Source organism: Rutilus rutilus (assembly GCF_951802725.1).
Source record: "Rutilus rutilus genome assembly, chromosome: 16".
Lineage (NCBI taxonomy): Eukaryota > Metazoa > Chordata > Actinopteri > Cypriniformes > Leuciscidae > Rutilus > Rutilus rutilus.
In genome coordinates, this window is record NC_140224.1 from 31,362,981 (window position 1) to 31,382,777 (window position 19,797).

Sequence of the window (19,797 nt, forward strand, 5' to 3'; positions counted from 1 at the left end):
GTAGTATTAGTTTTATTTGTAAAATTTGTAATTTGTGGAGAATTAAGAAAAATAAATGGATGTCGGTCATACAAACGTTCTGGGTTATGATAAAACTAGGTCTTAATAAAAGGCTGACATTCTAGAATTATAAATATAACGTAAAAAAAAAAAAAAAACTTACAATTAGTGAAATGTGTTATAATTATTTATTAAAAAATTTAACCTTTATATAAAATAAAATTATGTAACTCCCATACAACAATAATGTTTGTTTATATTAATACATAATATTATTATTTATATATTATTATTAATGAATAACAATATATATACACTACCGTTCAAAAGTTTGGGGTCAGTAAGAATTTTTATTTTATTTTTGGGGGAAAGAAATAAAATAAATCAATACTTTTATTCATCAAGGATGAGTTAAACTGATCAAAAGTTACAGTAAAGACATTTATAATGTTAGAAAATATTCTATTTTAAATAAATGCTGTTCTTTTGAACTTTCTATTCATCAAAGAATAAAAATATATATATATATATATCTTTTTTTTATATATATATTTTTTTGGTATATATATATATATGTTTTTATTATTATTATTATTATTATTATTAATTAAAACTTTAATTTATCGAATTAAGGAAGTCATGGAATGGGATATATGGAATGAAGCTGCAGTTCAAGGCCTGACCAGCAGGTTTCGCTGTTGCCTCAGAGTCGGAGAATTCCTGCCCACCTGAGTGAAGCATCAGCCGCCGTGGATGACGAGCGAGTGCGCACTGCACTACTGCTCATCTCATCTCTAGGGACATCACAAACACAACACACACACACACACACACAGACACAGACACATACACCATACACACGCGCACTCACGGGTTTGCTGTGGGTGGAGAGACACACATCCTGCTCAGACATGGACCTGACGGACTCCACGGCCCGTGTTTGATCGTTCGGCGTGTTTTCTATACTCGTCGACAGAGAGAGAGAGAGAGAGAGAGAGAGAGGCGCAGGTGAATTGTTAGATGAACCATGAGCTCGCGGCGTCTGTTGTGCTCTCTTCTTCACGCGAAGCGCATGTTTTAGTTTACACATAAACGTCCCGCAAAACATTACGATGAAGGACACTGCGGAATCAAAGGATCAGCAGCTGACAGTAAGTCCACTGACTTCTTATTTTCCTGCACTTCTGTAGTAGAGTTTGTAAACTGTGTTCAGCCAAAAATGTGTAGTCATGTAGATTATCCCATGTAGAGTCTGTATTTACTGTACATATTATGGTCGTATGTGCTTAGCTGTTGTTTTATACTTTTTTCAACCTATAATAATAATAATAATATGTGTATATTGTTATGTAGGCTATTGTATGTAGGGCATAGCATCTGCATTCTGATACACTTGTGTAGTTTGCGTGTGTGTGTGTTTATCATGAAACATGGCTTATATTTTATGTGTATGTTTTATCATTACAGTTTTTAGACTGTGCTGCAAGTTATTGTTTAGGCCTATACAATACAGGTCATAAGTTTGGAAAGAAGTCTCTTATGGTCATCAAGCCTTCATTTATTTGATCAAACATACAGAAAAAAAACTGTTATATGGTTAACTATTATTACAATTTATAATAAAGGTTTTCTGGTTTAATATACTTTAAATTATAGTTTATTTCTGCGATACAAAGCTGAATTTTCATCAGCCATTAATCCAGTCTTGGAAACAGTTGTGCTGCTTAATCTTTTTTTGGAACATGTGATACTTTTTTCAGGATTTACTGATGAATAAAAAGTAAAAAAGTATAAATATAAATATATGTAAATCAAAATATAAATCTTTGCTAACAATATCAATCTTTACTTTGACTTTTTGTCAATTTAACACATCCTTGCTAAATAAAAAATTATTTAAACCCACACTTTTGTACTGACCCCAAACTTTTGAATGGTAGTGTCGATTGTTACAAAAGATTTATATTTTAAACAAATGCTGGTCTTTTAAAAAAAGTATCACAGGTTATAGAAAAAATATTAAGCAGCACAACTGTTTACAACATTGGATTATATAGGGTTTGTTTATCTTATATTGAGAGACTAAATAAAGTATTTCTATTTATATATATATATATATATATATATATATATATATATATATATATGTGTATGTGTGTGTGTGTGTGTGTGTGTGTGTGTGTGTGTATTACACCATATGACCATTTACAATCATCTACTGAGGCAAAAAGGTGATTTAAAAATGTGACAGACTTAATAGATATGGTGACCAGTTAGAAATATATTATTTTAATTTAATACAATCTAAACCTAATGTCTTGTTGTAAAAAAAAAAAAAGAGTTAATGCATGCATTATGCATTAACTATGCATATATGTGCATATACTTTCATATCTCATGCAAATGTGTGGTATAGACATACATTATTTAATATACACAAATGTATAGAAACAAACAAGTGACTATAGAATTGAATAAAATCTACATTTCATTCCCTGACAGCCTGTCCACTTAAAACCCCAGGACAGATTTCAATCTGACAGTCTACACTTGTTATATTTAGATTCTCGGAGAGCTTAATACCTGTTTTCTAGTGATCTTTTGCCCCCACTCTCAATAATTCACAGTGCAGTTTAAGTTCCCTTTCTCTTCTTCCACTGTAAGACATCATTTCAGTGCTTTAAGGAATGTAAATGTGGGACAGTTTTGGTACATTTAGTCCAGATTCTCTATTATTATAACATCAATAATAATGGAAAACAACTACTGCTGCTCTGTAAATCTGTGGCCTATATTTAGGTGGAGAAATTTTCTGTGGCTTTATGCAAGTGTTCGCTGAGAGCAACATAACAGAACAGGTTTAGCCGCATCCCATTAAGCATATTAAATCAGACAGCATTTGTTGCTCTACAAGCAAGAATAGCCTCCAGCTATAATATTCATACTGCATAATTAACTACCTAGATTGCGCTGCACCATTGCCCTTCAGTGTTTATTTCAGTTGTGGACAGATGCACTCTCCTGCTGGCCAGCTGACTCAAACAGAGATGTCCTTGAAATACAAATTAATGTGAAAATTGGGTTACACTTTATTTTTAAGGTGTCTTTGTTACACTGTAATTATACATTGAAGTACTGAATAATATTAAGTAACTACATGTACTTACTATAGGGTTAGGATTAGGTTTTGGTTTGGTTTAGGGTTAGTTACATGTAATTATGCATCATTTATAGTTATTACTATAGTAACTACATGTAACAAATGTGACAAAGACACTGTAAAATAAAGTGTTACCAAAAATTGTAATTATATTATATAGAGTGACCATTAAGCCACATGCTGTTAAACTTGTATTAATTTCACTGCATTAGATACAAAACATTACTCAACATCTAGAAAGTGTTCTCATAGTTTTAAGTCTTTTTATGAACAGTATATCAATTATTTTATCATATATTTAATATAAATATATATAATCTTGTGAAATATTTACCTGGAAAGTGTGCTTGTGCTGCCTTTAGATTAATTTATTTTTCCTCATTGTCGTCTTGTTGTTGGATTTTGGTGTGTGTGTTTGAAATAAATGGCATTTAATGTAATATTTTATTGAATGCAATGACATTCATACATTTTAAGTGTAGCTTTTGGGTTCAAATAAACTCTTTCTGAGGCCAGAGCATTACTTTTATTTCTTATTTTCCAGGTGGCCCTGCGGATTCGGCCATTGAGTGATGCTGAACTGGAGGAAGGAGCCACTATTATAGCCCACAAAGTGGATGACCAGGTCAGAGGAGACAGATCAATCAGTTATTGTGTGTGTGTGTGTGTGTGTGTGTGTGTGTGTGTGTGGCACAAGGACAGCACTGCATGTTACTATGCATTCTTCCCAATGAAGAATATGCATAACTGCCTCAACATTTTTGGAAAAACGATTGCCTATATGTGTATGTGTGTACTCAATCTGCATTGAGTACATTTTGTGTAATCAGTATAGATTTGCTTTCCGGTCTTTATGTGTTAATTGTGGTGGATATCTGTTGTTTTCAGTCAAGAGGCTAAACACGTGAATGTCAAGCTATTAAAATCCAGGTTCTGAAAAAAAGCATTACTTTAATAAGTCACATTATTCAGAAAAAAAATAAAAAAAATAATCGTAAACTATTATCAGGTATGCATGTGTTGTAGGTCAGGCACAGGCAGTCTCTTCCTGTCTAAGTGGGTGGTTTTTGGCCAGAATAAAATGTGATGAAGGGCCACATTTTTTGCTGTTTATGCTATGCAAGACTAGTGCACGATACCATACTTCTATTAATGCATTTGTGGATTTAAAAATATATTGTTTAGGCTACATTTTATATAAGAAGGGCTTAGATGGTGATGACAATGTCCAACAGAGGTCTTGTTCTAAAATTAGACAGTGACTATGTCGATGTTATCCACAGGCTAGTTTAAGTGTCTCTAGAGCTGTAATGCACATATGCTAACCGGCTGTTATGGGTAAATAGGCCCAGTGTTAGTGAATGAGGCGAGTACAGTCACATATTCAATCTCAAGGGTCTGAGTCACAAAGACAATTAGCCAATGCTGTGAGACCTCAGGACAGCATGACATTTCATTTACGGTACCCACGTCTGCAACAGCAGGATATCATTATAATTATTTGAACCCATTTAAATCTGAGCTTGGATTGATTAATTGTTATAATTATTGCTGTATTTGCTGGCAGATGTCAGACAGGGTGACATTAATTTGAGTTAAACTTAGAACAATATAAAGTGCTACTGAAATTCATAGAGCGTGACTCTAGCAATATCAAGGATTGAAATGTATGACTGGATCATGTGAATATATGTTGCTTTGGTTAAAATTATCTGGGGAAAAAATAAATAGGGGTGTAACGATACCCTCATGTCACGATTTGATACATATCACAATACTGAACTTACGATACGATATTATTGCAATACTCCAAGACATATGATAAAAGGTTAACAAAAAATGTACTGTTTATTAAACTGATAAATTTGATATTACATTGTGTGTATAAATGAATATTCTTGGACTTGGTGCTGGAAACCCAAAGCACAGGCCAATAGAGACACCAGAATAAAAATATTTATGATTCTGAAGCTGAAAATATAGTTATTTTAGACGAATATGTTTCTCTGTCACTGACTAGATACATTTAAAATAATGTAGGCCACTTTTTTACACAGATATTCCCCTATTGCATTATTATACATTACATTATATTTAGCATTATATATAATATTTTAATGTAGTACTGACACTAAAACTCTGAAAACTTTTTTCTCACATAGTAATTTTTATTTTGGGTGAACTATTCACGATACATATTGTTGCATTTTTGTATTGCGATATATTGTGACACGATATATTGTTACACCCCTAAGAATAAATGTAAATACTTTTAGCAGAACTTGATGCTAATTAGATGACAGATTTCATTAGAATTCGCTGTGCTAATGATACTCTAACAGTCACAGAAATACACAACAGTAACACCTACAAATATTGGGTTATATATTCAATTTTAACTATGTGAACACATTTATATCAATATGTTTCGATATTTAAATAATTAATTAAATTTCAAAATGACATTTTTCCTGCCATCTCCACCATCTTTTATGTTTTTTTTTTATCCACTGTGTTTGTTTCAATGCATGATAGTATTGTCTTCAAAACACATTATTGTTGTATTTACCTGCAGTGTAGCATGTTAGCAAGTTGTTGGTGGTTGCTAGATGCTAACTTGAAATGGTCTTCCTCTGTGGCCACTGGTTGTCATTTTGATGTTGTTGAATGGCTAAAGTTGAGGTCCATCATGGACGGTCAGCGGAGGTGGTCATGTTTACATTCAAGCACTTGGACTTAACAATGCAAACTGGTTATACAAGGGCTGATGGGATTAGTAGCATAGAGAGAAAGGTTTTGATGCTGTGCATTGTTTGTGCAGTCATCCCCCTAAATAGGAAAGAGAGAACAAGACTGCCAGAGTATACACACGCTCAAATTCACACACGCATGTTTGCTGGTGACCAGCAAGACCAGTTCATGCTGGTCTAAGCTAGTAAGTAATTATCCAAATTTGCTGACAAATCAAACTAAGCACCCTTCTTATATGTTTGTGCCCAACACGCCATATGGCAGCACCATCTACGAGTAGGCTTAGGCATGTTTTTACTAGTGTTGTCAATGTTGTTTTCTTCCCTTGATGGCAGACACTCATGGAAGAGTAAACCTTAAGAGGATGAGCTCACCGACAGGGGCTTTGGGTGGCTTAGACAGCAGCCATCTGCTCTTCTGTACTTCCAACCACCTGACGGCTGTAGGATCATGCCAGTGTTGGTGCCAACATGTCATTCAAAGATAAATCTGATGGGTGCATAATGTTTACATAGCTAATACATGTGCATCGGCCTCTTTCATTAGTCAAATACAAGCGCTTGATTTAATGACGTCTGGATTGCTTGTGCAAATCCTGTGCTAATTCTCTATTTTGACATAGTAATAGACTTGGACAAATTGGTATTCATTAACCTCTCCACACTGGTGTGTGGGTCAGCATTAGTGTGTGGTTTAAATAATTTACCAAGACACCAACACACTCCGTTCTCCTTAAGGTAAGGTGCTTGCAATGACGTCTGTGTGTTACCAGACATACACTGTATACCGATTGGTTCGTGCGAGACTCTCATTCATACGTAAACACATGATCAGGAGGCAGAACCTTGCCGTAACCTCTCCTTACCTGTGTGTCATTATACATTGATGATACATATCAATTAGGCAACTCGGCACCTTGTCGGTCTACAGCGACTTCAGTAGCAGTACACTAGGGTTGTCACGGTACCAACATTTGAGTAGGCAGTAGTACCAGTACCAGTAACATTTTGTGGTTCGTCTCGGTACCAGAGCAAAAACTGTTTTGTTCCCGTTTTGTCTTGTCCATTGGTTTTCACTGTCAATCATCGCAGTTTCAGATTCAATCACGCATTTAAATACAGTTGTCAATCCAGAAACTTTGCAGTGTACTTAGCAGACTGAAAAACTAAACTTGTATCCAGATTGTGAATTCGTAATAAACTGAACGCAAGAGAAGAGCCTCCCTTTATAATCACTAAGGCTGTACCGGTACCTGTATGTTTGACAACCCTGCATTACGCTTTTTTTGTAATAAAAGTTGGATTTATGTTAATGTTAATCAAAGCATCCCTCTACTAAACCTCAGAATGCAGATAAACATTCACGACCGCCTGTGACATGAGCCATAACTCTCTTATAATCGCATAAGCTCATTATGAAGCAGAAGCGATTAAAGCTTCATCTTCAGCTTTATTGTTCTGCTACTTGTTATTGGTGAGACGGTTTTGTTTTTCTGTGTTTGGCCTGATGTGTCACACGAGCTGTGTATTTTTTGGTTCTTTTTGATCGAATAGAAATATTAATGTCAAATTTTAAAGGTAAACAGTTATGTATTGATTGTAAATTAATGGTTTGATTCCATCTGAAGTGAAGTGCTGAAGTGCTATTAATATTCACTGAATTCAAAAATGTTCAAATATGAAGTTTTAGTAAAAGTATAAAAGAATTATGCTTATTTTATTACTTTTATTCAGTAAGGATTAGAAGTTTAAAAGTGATAGTAAAGACATTTATGATGTTTCTATTTCAAATACATGCTGTTCTGTTGAACTTTCTATTCATCAAGGAATTGTGAAAAAAGGATCACAGTTTACACTTTCTACAAAAATATTAAGCAGCACAACATTTATAATAAGAAATGTTTCTTAAGCACCAAATCATGATTTATGAAGGATCATGTAACACTGAAGAATGGAGAAATGATGCTGAGAATTCAGCTTCATCACACAAATAAATTACTTTTTTAGAAAATAGTTATTTTAAATTGTAAAAATATTTAACAATATTACTGTTTTTAATGTATGTTTGATCAAGCAAATCCGCCGTTGGTGACGAGCATAAGATACTTCTTTCAAAAACATAAAAAATACCACAAACTTTTGAACATCACTGCTGTTTATGCAATATTTTGATTCAATATGATTCTTCCTTGTGCCCATATATATTTTAGCTATATCGCACAGCCCTACTTGTCATCACTTTGAGTGTCTTAAACCTCTCAGCATTTGTCATAAATTCTGCTGTTTTGATGTGTCATGTAAAAAGGTACAGTATTGTGCATAACTGACAGAAACTGGCAGCAGGAAGTGTTGCAGGAAGTCCAAAAATCACTGTGACCGTAATTACACACTCAGACAACATACTGGCAGTGAATGAGACTTGTGTTGTTGGATGTGTCTCCCGTTGTTTTTAAAGGCCGTTAACTGTTCTGCTCACTAGCGTGTCTGATTTCCCCCTCAATCCCACCAGCAGTGGGCTGTGCCCTGTCACCATGACAACCCACAGACAAGGTCAAGGCCATTGTTCCTTTTCCTTTACTCGTCTCCCTTTCACGAGAGAAAGTAAGTGCTGATGGACTTGAAGGATGTAGGGTCTTCTTAGGATGCGCTCTAACAAAAACAGCTAGTTATTCTGATCAAATGCACTTGTTACACAGGTTCATTTGTAGACTAACCATTGGCTCTTGAAAAATCTGTATTGATAGTACAATATTTACCCATGATGCATCTCTTTTAGGTTAGCACAGGTGGCTTGGACACCGCTCCCTCTACAAAGAAAAGAAAGAAGTGAGAGGAAGAATAGACCTCAGAGTTTCCCTTTAAAGACCTTGGCGGGTAAACAAAGCCCTGCATTCATCCGAGCTCGTACCTGATAACGTGGCAAATTCCCTCCATTGTGCACAACAAAGCCGCCGCTTTGGCCCTTCTGTATTCAGTTTCTGCCATCTTTCTCCTTGTGTGTCCGTAAGGTCATTCAAATTGCTCTCACCTTGAGTCCTATAACGGAAAAAGCGAATTAGCAGAAAGAACCTCCCTCATGGCGTCGCTCTCGCCACCCCGCCGCTCCACGCGGATCAAAGATATTCATCTCCGGTATAATTATGGTTATGGGCTTTCAAAGCACTTACCGCTCCCTGGGTCCCTTCTCCTAGTGTTCTCAAGCTTTGCACTCGACGGCCGGGTTGTTGTTTTCTAGGCTTATTTTTGGAGGGAGGATAATAACTTTAGGGCCAGCGAGGGCTGAGGGAAGCGTCTCACAAAATAGTGTCTTTTACAGGCTTTCTGTTTGAATAGGCTCAGAGCTGGGCCGAGAAATAGTTCTCCAAACAAAACCAGCCTTCAACAGACAAGATTTAGGCGCAGCGCTACTGGGGAAAATGCCAACTGTTAGATTCAGCTCTTTTACAGGTTGACTTTCCGCATTTGTGTTTTATGGTGTACGTACCCTGGCCTGCTCTGTTAATGTCCATCACTGGAATACAGTGCCATTGGCCATATACAGGGGGCCATTACAGCCAATATACAGTAGTAGTTTTCCCCTCAAAGGTTTTATTAAGACTCCTATCTTTATCTATGACAAAGTCTTTTTTTATTAAGGCTCTTTCTTCATTTAAACGGTAAGAAGGAAAAGTTGATTTTAAAAGTTTTATAACATCAAGTTTGTAATTGTAACTTAATGCTTCTCAACTCGTGTATACAGACCCAGCTTATTAGGGACACATCGTCTGATCTTTCTCTCGCTTTCTCCTTTCCTCCCCTCTTAATCAGGTAAGATGGGCTCTTCTTTAGGTTGAAGAGGATTGCATGTGAGACCTTCTCGTCTGATGAAGAGCCTGCGTGCTCGAAACGTCACATACGCTATGCGATAGTTGTCTTGATAATAAATATTTTTTGATAATTTTGGAGCTTAGGTGTTGCCGACTTTATACTTTATTTTTTACATGTGAGACCTTCTCGCCATACTCTTGATTGTCTCTATGCCTGATCACAACTTTGGCCCGAGATTAATGTAGAGCTCACGTATTCAAGCTGTTGCATGAAGACATTGTGGCTTTAGGCTAAGATACAGTGAACACAAATCAGAATTGACTAATTGAATGTGAATTAAATTTGAAATGAGGTTACAGTGAATGTAAGGAAGATATTCATATAACAATAATTTTACTATTGCCTTGATAAAGTCTTGCTTGAAAGTTTTGAGACTCTTAAGTTTGAAGGTTTGTAGCCCTAACAGACAGTTTGAACGATACAACAATAGATGATTGTACTTGAAATTGATGTATATATTTAATGAATTAATAAATCAACTGTTGTAGACAAGGATGGAAGAACAATTCCCCAGAATGTATGGCCAATTCAGTTCAAAATATCATTTCAAACGCTTACTTTGTTACTTAATTGGTCCTATATGCTGTGTACAGTTGTGTTAGATGTTATGTATTTTGATATGGAATCAGTGAATGATAAAAATGTGTTTTGTGAGTGTGAATGTTCTCATTGTAAATCTTCTATTCTGATGGACTGTGTCCAGGTCTCTTGCTTTGGGGCAGCCAGTGAAATGTAGCTGTATCCGGCGTCTTATCCCATGTGGCACTCAATACCTGTTACACAACTATGGTTTGGCATAGCTTCAACTTCAACCCTACCTGAGCTCTTATTCTCCGCACTGCCAGTACTAAAGAGAAAGAGAGAGTATGAGTAGACCACACACAGGCGAGGACGTTTATTTAGTTAGACGGTGGATGATAGGCAGGAGGCTAAAGAGGAACAAATGGAAAAGCAAGACAAATGTAATAAAAAAAAGGAAGGCACATAGGGGGTACAAGCTGTTGGTCCTGGCAAAGATCCTAAGTGTTAGGCCCAGGACAGCGGAACCACATAAACACTGCCTCCTCTGTGAGTCTTACACAACTTAGATAGATAGATAGATAGACAGACAGACAGACAGACAGACAGACAGACAGACAGACAGACAGATAGATAGATTCCATACATACATTTCATTTACGATAACAGTGAGAGGACCCCAGTTAAAGAGGGACTTGAGAAGCTCTCAGGTTGCATTGAGCTTCTCCGTTCTCAGAAGAGCACTCAGCGGTGTTAGTCACTTCTATCTGAGGTAATAAAGCTGTTTTGAAGCTCTCTGTGGTCTTAGAGGGCTTATTATAAGCTGTTATTTGGTATTATCTTGCACTGGTCTCAGTCCCACTCCACCTTGCTGTCCTGCATGCTCTTTCATAATGAGGCTCATGTTTGTCTCGCACTTTTGCACTTGTTAGTGAGGCAGATTGCGCTTTTATTTTTTCTTATCATTTGCGTCCCATAAGGGAGGAAGCATGTTGTTTCTTCTGCTGATGAATGGTGCGTGCGTGAGCCGTGTGCGTGTGAGTGATGTGTTCGAGGTCGGATATATCCTGATTTGGGGAAGAGGTAATACTGTAATTTGGTGTCCTTTCACATGTGAAAGATGATACTCAACAATAAGAGTTCTGAAGATTTTCTTCCCATGTCATTTTATATGATTCTGGATTAGTTGCTCACAAGAAGTGTTGCGTAAGGTCATACTGACCCAAGCAGACAGGACAAAACAGTGGTGATGGAGCCATTTTGTACCTGCTCAGCCAAGTACAATAACTCAACACGTTCCAGATTATACTCGATCTGAGCCCAGAGAAACTGCAGCTGGACCCTTTCAGATCAGCTCTGAAGTTTTCTTTTTGTTTTGAGTTCAAGTGTGTGTTTTCTCTCTCTCTCTCTCTCTCTCTCTCTCTATTGAAATATTTTATCAGCAAGTCATTTTCTTGGATTGCTAATGGATTATTTTCTGGTCAGTATTTGGTGATAATAATATCACTATTTAATAGGCTATATCTTGAAATTGAATTATTCATCAAAAATAACTATAACATAGCAGCAACAGCAATTTGATAAAGCACCAATGTTCTTTAATATTATAATTATATTTTATATTCTATATAAGTATATTTAAATGAAATTGTAAAATATTTTGTACTCATTTCAAATATCTCCGTTTAACCAATTAATGTCAAAGATAAGAGAAAAATACTCTATCAATCAATATTATAAATGTTGTTTTACTTCTTTTTTTTTATTTTTTTTTTTTTATAACGTTTGTTTTTCTAACCTTATACCTAACTTTCTCCATCTGAAATATTTCCAAATTTCTCAGTAACATCTTGTCATATAAGATGTGGTCACATAATTAATAGTTATGTAATGCATATCTTATCATTATTATTTTATTTATATTGGAGCATTTATATAATCCAATATGATAGGCTCCAGTCCAAAAGCTCAAAAATTGCTTAACTGCCAGTCGTACAGTGTTATGTGGAAATGTTGTATCCTTTTGTGTTGGTACAGCCTGCGCTGATGTTTTTGTCTTTTACTGCACTCTGTACAAAAGTCTGTTGACTATACACTTAAACTGTCCAGGCCTCAGGGTGCAAATCTCTGTCATGTGGTCACAGCTATCGGTCATGTCCCACTTTGTGTTGCAATGCTGACCTGCATGTCTTGACCTGAAAGTGACCTCTGACCTTGTTCTGCGCTGGGTGAATGCCATGAAGTTGCATAAATGCCAAGGTAATCTCAGGAAAATAAGGTACAGTAGTATACGGGACATCACAGTGTCCAGCTGTGTTTAACCTACTTTCATTTGATCATCTTTAAAGTTCATCGGTGAGCATGGAGATCAGCTTGAGACTTATCCTTCTCATTCCAACAAGTATTTATTGTTTTTTCAGAGATCATTAAGTTTATGAATTTTTCACGGTTTAATTTTATCTCTGCTCGCATTGTATCATTGATTCCCCTGGCCATTCCCAGGCATGTCAGGGCCTGCTTATTTGGTGATGTTTTCCGCCTTGATGTGACCTGATGCATTGGTGTGTAACTCGAATGTTGAGGCACAAGTAGAGCAGGAACTTCTTCAGTGCGTGATCTTGGTTTTTGAGTCAGTGCCAATGATATTAAGATGGTATTGAGATTAGAAGAATGTTATAGACTCCATCTCTATAGTGTTTTTACCAAGTTGCCAGGAAACAGTATTCAGGCTAAGGACAATGTAAATGCAATCACACAAGCCAAGCCAACACTAACATAAAACCAAGACTCCATTTCAGTCCCTTTGCATTTTGACAAATGGTCAAATATTACACAGTTGGCTTGTGTTTTACTGGAACAGCCAATGTTATTGCCTTTGTGTTAACATTTGCTAGCTTTAGACACCATTATGATTGTCAAATTCCTGTACGTTCATAGTATATGTACTGAATTAAATTTAATATCCAGTGAGTGGCGCTAAAAACTTATTCAGTTATGCAGCAGATGCATGTGAATCTGGCAACATTTTATTATGATAGTTGTTGATCGAATTGCAGAAGTTCGGAAATGAAATGTCGCTAAAAGGTTTGAAAATAATGCACCACTTACACTAAACCCTCCCCAAACCTAGTGTTAACAAAAGCAAACGTGAGATAAAAATGTTACTTTTACTGAAGCAACTATGCCATTTTAGCTTGCTTCTACAAGTCTTTGAGCTTTTGTATCGTGGCTTACCAGGTGAGCTAAAGAGCAAATTTACTACATCAGAGAAAAGCCATATATGGAGCTGGTTATATGATGCGATTCATGCAAACGTTAAAGGGGCTGTTTACACCTGGCCACTTCATGCGTTTTCTCAGATCGGATAGCTATCCGATCGTGAAAAGACCAGGTGTAAATGCCCTCCGAAACGCATTCGAGACGGATTTGAATCCGATCGCTCAAACCACTTCAGGAGGTGGTCTGGGCCGCATTCCAGACGAAACTGGACAAGTGTAAATGCATCTGGTTGTTGAAACCACATATGTAAATTGTACTCCTCCCAAAAATGCTAAAAATAAACGTGTGAGAGCGTGTTATAGGCTATATGACGACGCTACTGGAACACGCATCACCGCAGATGAGCAGCTGAGCATCTATTCATTAAGCAAACGTGCAAACTATCGCAAATCAAAGTGAAAGTAAGTCGCAGATGCTTAACACACAATCATCATCATTAAAAGTAAATAAACGAAATTATCTTACCAGGGCTGTTGCCGCTCTCTCTTATTGCGGTCTTTGATTTGAAATTTTAGCTGATGATCAATAAAATGCAGCTCATATCTGTTGCTTTCGGTGACGTGCACTCCGTTAAATCTGCATATAGCGCGGGAACTGAAGATCGGATTTAAATCCGTTTCGCAAAAACACATTTATGTGACCAGGTGTAAATAGAATCATTTTGATAAATCAGATAGCTATCCGATCTGAGAAAACGCATGAAGTGGCCAGGTGTAAACAGCCCCAAAATGTATTAGATTGCAAATCATTTGTTTTGAGGTCATATTAACATAATATTGTGCAAGGAACCATGCAAACTGAATTGTATGTATAGGTACATTTCTGGAGTTTAAAAAATATATATAGATGCACATTTTTCAAATGAGCCTATGTTGAATTTATCTAACTGTTGTTAAACCACACACACACACACACACACACACAACTTTCCCTGTACGTGTAGGCTGTAGCACTAAAACTTTTGAGTTTTCTACCAATTTTATAACCGTTTGAATCCTTTTCAGTTCCTCTTGCAGGATGCCCATCCGCACAAAACAGTGCCTGGTGTCTCGAGAACGCACTCCCTGAAATAGGTTTGAACGTGCAAACGATTATCCGTTATCTCTGCACAAAGCTCAAAAACGCAAACCTGCGAAAACGCAGATGTCGCGCACATGCGCATTACGTGTCAGTCCAAAGGTATGCGCGTTTGAATATATACTGGATGTGCACAGGCGTGTAGTCCTTCTTTACAAATCAACCCTCAATAAACTACTTGTCTGGCCTTAAATATTTATTAATTTTTTTCTGTTTTATAGGAATTATTCACTCCTGTGTCTTGATAACTAAGTGTAACGCAGTTCGTTGTTATGGGAAGAATGAGGCGTTTTCCGTGAGGTCACATATAATAAAACATAAAACACAACATAAATCCAGGCCTGTCCTCTCTCGTTCTTCACTGTCGTCGCTCCTCCTTTTATGCTTCCACTCCTCCGTGAGAGATACGAGACCGGTGCGTCGCGCAGGTGTCGCTCATTAGTAATCACGCCACCGGCCTCTCTCACGGCCCTCGGCCTCGTCCTGCACGCCACACTAAGTATTTGGACACCCAACTTATTTGACCTACTGCTTTTTTTCTCATACTGTGTTACAGGGACACAAGTATGTTTATAGTTGGCTAGCTTAGCCTTGCGTAACCTAGCACAATGTGGACTGCAGACGACTGACGTTAAAAAAGCAAAGGAACAAGCACCGCCAAGTAGCATGTATCAGGTTGGCAGCACTAGAACAGAGGAGGCACTCAAGGCCCTTGTAAGAGGAGACACCATTGTTGGGGTACCGTGTCGGAGAAGGGAAGAAGGGATGATGAAATGAAAGAGTGGAATGAAGGGGGTGGCTGGCCCATCAGATAGCTTTCACCTTCTCAAAGCACAGCTCTTGGCTTTGAAAGGGCCACTCAAAGGTCACAGCCTTTTCAAGACTCGGTTTGTGTTTGGATCTATTGTTTGACGCTGCCTCGTACGTCAGGCCTGCAGACGTCACGTATGTGTCACGCATATCTCCAGAGTACAGCATGGAGCGGCAACCTCGTGTTCCTGCGTCGTTTCGCAGAGTTTCTCGATGAAGGTTAAAGAGATAACTATTTATTCTGTTCCTTAGGAACAACAAAAACAAGGTTAATGTTTTTCACGAAAGGTCAATAATACATGTACTCATCACACTGATAACACATTTTGTTTTATTTTTGTTTTTAGATTAGTTAATTTGTCTTGTGATATAGTTTCTTGTAGTTCCCTCAGAGAAGTTCCCTCAGTCTTTGAGTCAGATGTGAAGCTCATTGATGTTGAAGTGTGAAACTGATCTGCCTAATATAAGGTGACATCACACCTGCAGCTGCTGTGATCAAACTCATTAAGGATGATTAAAGGTGTGAATGACATGGCACGTGTGTGTGTGGGTGTGTGTGTGTGTGTGTGTGTGTGTGTGTGTGTGTTCACATATGCCATGTGTGAAGATCCTACCAGGGTGTCTTCCTATTAAAGGAATACTTCTCATTTTAGTCGCAAAAATTAGATTTCTGTTATTTACTCACCCTTATGTTGTTACAAACTCAAATGACTTTGTTCTATAGAGCACAAAAGGAAAATATTTAATAACGTCAAGCCGATGTATTCTGTAAAACAAAGCATACAGTTACCACAGGATTTCAAGAAGAAAGAAAAGAATTTATGTTTTCGTGATTCAACATAAATAAATAAAAGGATTCAAGTTTGAAACAACATGTCAGTGAATAAATAAATAAATGTTTAGGTGAAGTTTTCATCTAAAAAGTTTTAATACGAGAGTGAATGAGACATGACAGAAGATAGGGATGTTTAGTAAAGGACACATCTCTTTTGCTCTCCTCCTCTTTCCTTTCTCCTCTTCTTGCTATGATTAGAGCTCTATTCTCCCATAACCCTAACCATTGGAGCAGGATAGCCATCTGTCGATGATATATAGCCTGCAATGTATGTGTGACTGTGTTACAGTGAGTTACAACCCTGCCTGTGTGTGTGTGTGTGTGTGTGTGTGTGTGTGTGTGTGTCTTCTCCCAGAGAGGCCCCTCTTCTACAGATACCCCATTCTCCATCAGGCTAATATAGCAACAGGTGTCGGTCCACACCCCCGCTTCGCTGTAGCCATGACAACTAGCATGTCACACAATAAAGGGAGGGGACATGGTATCTGGAGGAGACATACACATAATGTCAGTGCAAACACGCCTGCATTCATGCATGCTTTATCACCAGCATGCACACACATGCATCTCTGTGGGTATACGATGAGCAAACAGTAACCTGTGTATGATGGAGAGACACATAAAGACAAACATCTGTCCAGTGATCTTCAGCATGTCTGATGGCAGAGATCTCACGTCTAAAGCCTGGCTCATTCACCATATGTGACTCGACTGTCTCCGAATTAGCTCATCTTTGCTCACTCTGTAACTATTTGTGACCCTGGATCACAAAACCAGTCATAAATCGCACGGGTATATTTGTGGCAATAGCCAACAATACATTGTATGGGTACAAATTATCGATTTTACTTCTATGTCAAAAATCATTAGGATATTAAGTAAAGATCATGTTCCATGAAGATATTTTGTACATTTTCTTACCGTAAATATATAAAACATTTATTTTTGTGAGTGAATGCAGCACAATAGCAAACATAAATGGACAACTTTAAAGGTGATTTTCTCAATGTTTCGAACTATTCTAACAAACCACACATAAATGGAAAGCTTATTTATTCAGCTTTATTATGATATGATCATATTCATCATATTATCATATTATGATATGACCCATGTGACTGTTTTTGTGGTCCAGGGTCACATATAGTGGCCTACATGACATTAAAAAATATTAACCTATTTGTATGCATGAAGCACAACAGCAAGATTTAAGTTTTTTTAATTATTTTATGAAAGTTTAGTTAAGTGTTTTTTGTAGTTTTAATGTATTTTTTATTCAATTTAATAATAAAACAAATGTGCTTAGAAAATGTTTCATTTTGCATTCATTAAGCAAAATAAAATGCCATATTTCTTTCATTTGTTTTTGTTTATGAGGTTCATTTTAAAAGTCAACAATTGGCTTTGTGTGCAGTGGGAACAGTGAAATGCTCCTTGGATTTTCCGCACTTCTTTCTTTTCCGCTAATTGTATTGTGTGCATGTTTCAGTAGTGAGAGGCTGATGTTTTCATCTCCCTGAGCTGTGAGAGTCAGGCTGACTTCAGTGGATTTGCCGCTACGGGTTTTATTTCCCAAGGTAACATTGTATGGCCTGTATTACATCACCGCTTTATCAGTGAGGGGACCCATAGCTGATGCCATGGGGAACCAAACTCTCTTATGATAAAGCATGGCTGACTTTACACACATCACAATGCCTGGATCAGTAATATGAACAGATCGTATCGCTCTGTCTGCCTCTGTCAAGTTGTTGCATAATTGTGGGTCAATCTGACAGGTCATATCTGTGCCTTCATCATTGGATTCATGTAACCGCGCAATCAGTAGCAGTCAGTAGCTCATCTTTCTCTTTCGTTTTCTCTGTCTTGTTTTTCTCTCTCTTTCTGTTTACCTGTCAGAGAGAGAGAGAGAGAGAGTAAAGTTTCATTCATTAAGAGGCCCACCCTGTTCTCCCCTAGGGTTTATCCTGCTCAGTCAAAACACAATAACAGTTTGAGCCGTGTGTTTCAGAAGTAAAGATCAGCATCAAAACATCGATCATTTTGTTTGAGCAAAATTGCAATATTGCCTCAAACAATCTCTGAGTTTGGGGCAAAATTGTTAGTGTGAAGAATGGAAGACAGGAGTCGTTGGGAAATTGTGGTGCAGACGATGCTTTAAAATGACAGAAAGTCACTGAATTGTATAGTATTTTGAAAATAGTTTCTCAAAGGTGTTAACCACCGTATGCTAAAGCAAATTAGCTTATTTTCAATGACTTTTTCAGTTATAGAAAAATGGCAGCATATGCATGACACAGCAGTTTTTAACTGTATGAATAAAAAATTAAGTAATAGTGAAATTAGGGCTTGCATGCAAATGCTTATATTATATTAGCCTAGAAGGTCTATTTATTTTTATTAATTTCTATACTATTTATTTATGTATTTTTATAAAAAATGGACTTTAAACCTATTTAAACATTATTTCTGTGGCCGTTCTGTGTTTGTTTGTAAATCCGACAAATTTCTACAGTAATGGACAAAAAAAAAAAACATAAATAAATCATCTAACCCATCATCAGCGAAGTACGTACTTTTAGTACATAGTAGAATTATGTAAATTGATATTCTGCTCATTTTCCCCTTTTTTTTTCTTTTTTTTTTCTGCTATTTCCCGCAGATTATTTTGTACGTTTTAAGAGTTAAAGCTTTTTATCAGCTTTTTTTAGGAGTTAAAAATATTCAGTCAGACATGTTGAAGAGATGCTGATAATTATAATCATGTCTTTTGTCAAAAATTTGAATAATAGACCTTATTCAGAGCAGCGCCATGACAGGTATGAAAGCGAGGCTGTGAGAGATGACCTTGTTTTCAATGGTGGCCGTCCGCTGTAAAAAGCTGTACAAAGCTCCTAGCTCACTAATTCCTTTTCTTGGAAAGATATTTTTGTAGTGTATTGTCAGCAGAACAATCCAAAAACACAGTAAATAACAGTACAACCCACTGAAGAGATGTGTGTCTATCCCTCACACAGCCCCGCTTTCATTCCTGTTAAAAATCAAAGAATATGCTGCGAATAATGTCTATAGGAACATCCACAGAAAAAAAAAAATCCTATTGACAAAAGCCTCACATTTAGTATATGTTCACATAAATCTCTCCTTTCATGGAGTACGCTGAATCTGACCTCAGATTTTTTGGGTTAGGGAGTCACAACAGTTCAGTGAGTCCAGTGTCTATGTGACCAAAAGGAATTTTTTGTATCCGTCCTGCAGGATCCCACACAAGCATCCCACCTCCTTTATGATACGTTACGGCCACTGCTGTGTTTTAATCACTTGGATAGATCCCAGTATTCACCTCCCTTTGCTGCTAATCTTCACCCCGTGGTTAATTGGTTACTCAATCCGCCTGGATGACTTGGACTGTCGCCCCCAAACGACCGTGCCTTTCTTTGTGCTCATTTAAATAACACCATATTGCTAATTGATTTCATGTCGGTGCATTAGCAGGCTGT

General features: G+C 37.0%; 2 protein-coding genes across 2 annotated transcripts in view; one reads left to right on the forward strand and one right to left on the reverse strand.

Moving 5' to 3' along the window:
- Window positions 1–755: 755 nt before the first annotated feature.
- The window catches only part of kif19 (kinesin family member 19), a 40,017-nt gene continuing 20,975 nt past the window's right edge, over window positions 756–19,797 (forward strand). Inside the window, exons 1-2 of the mRNA XM_084435123.1 lie at window positions 756–1,151; window positions 3,705–3,785. Coding sequence (XP_084291249.1) covers window positions 1,113–1,151; window positions 3,705–3,785 — 120 coding nt within the window. The 5' untranslated portion in view covers window positions 756–1,112. The remainder of the gene's footprint in view (window positions 1,152–3,704; window positions 3,786–19,797) is intronic.
- On the reverse strand, window positions 8,052–8,946 carry LOC311306614 (uncharacterized protein). The gene is made up of 3 exons (XM_084435124.1): window positions 8,819–8,946; window positions 8,667–8,717; window positions 8,052–8,559 (listed from the first exon to the last, which is right to left on the reverse strand). The coding sequence occupies exons 1-3, from the start codon at window positions 8,893–8,895 to the stop codon at window positions 8,370–8,372; spliced, it is 318 nt and encodes a 105-aa protein (XP_084291250.1). The 5' UTR covers window positions 8,896–8,946; the 3' UTR covers window positions 8,052–8,369.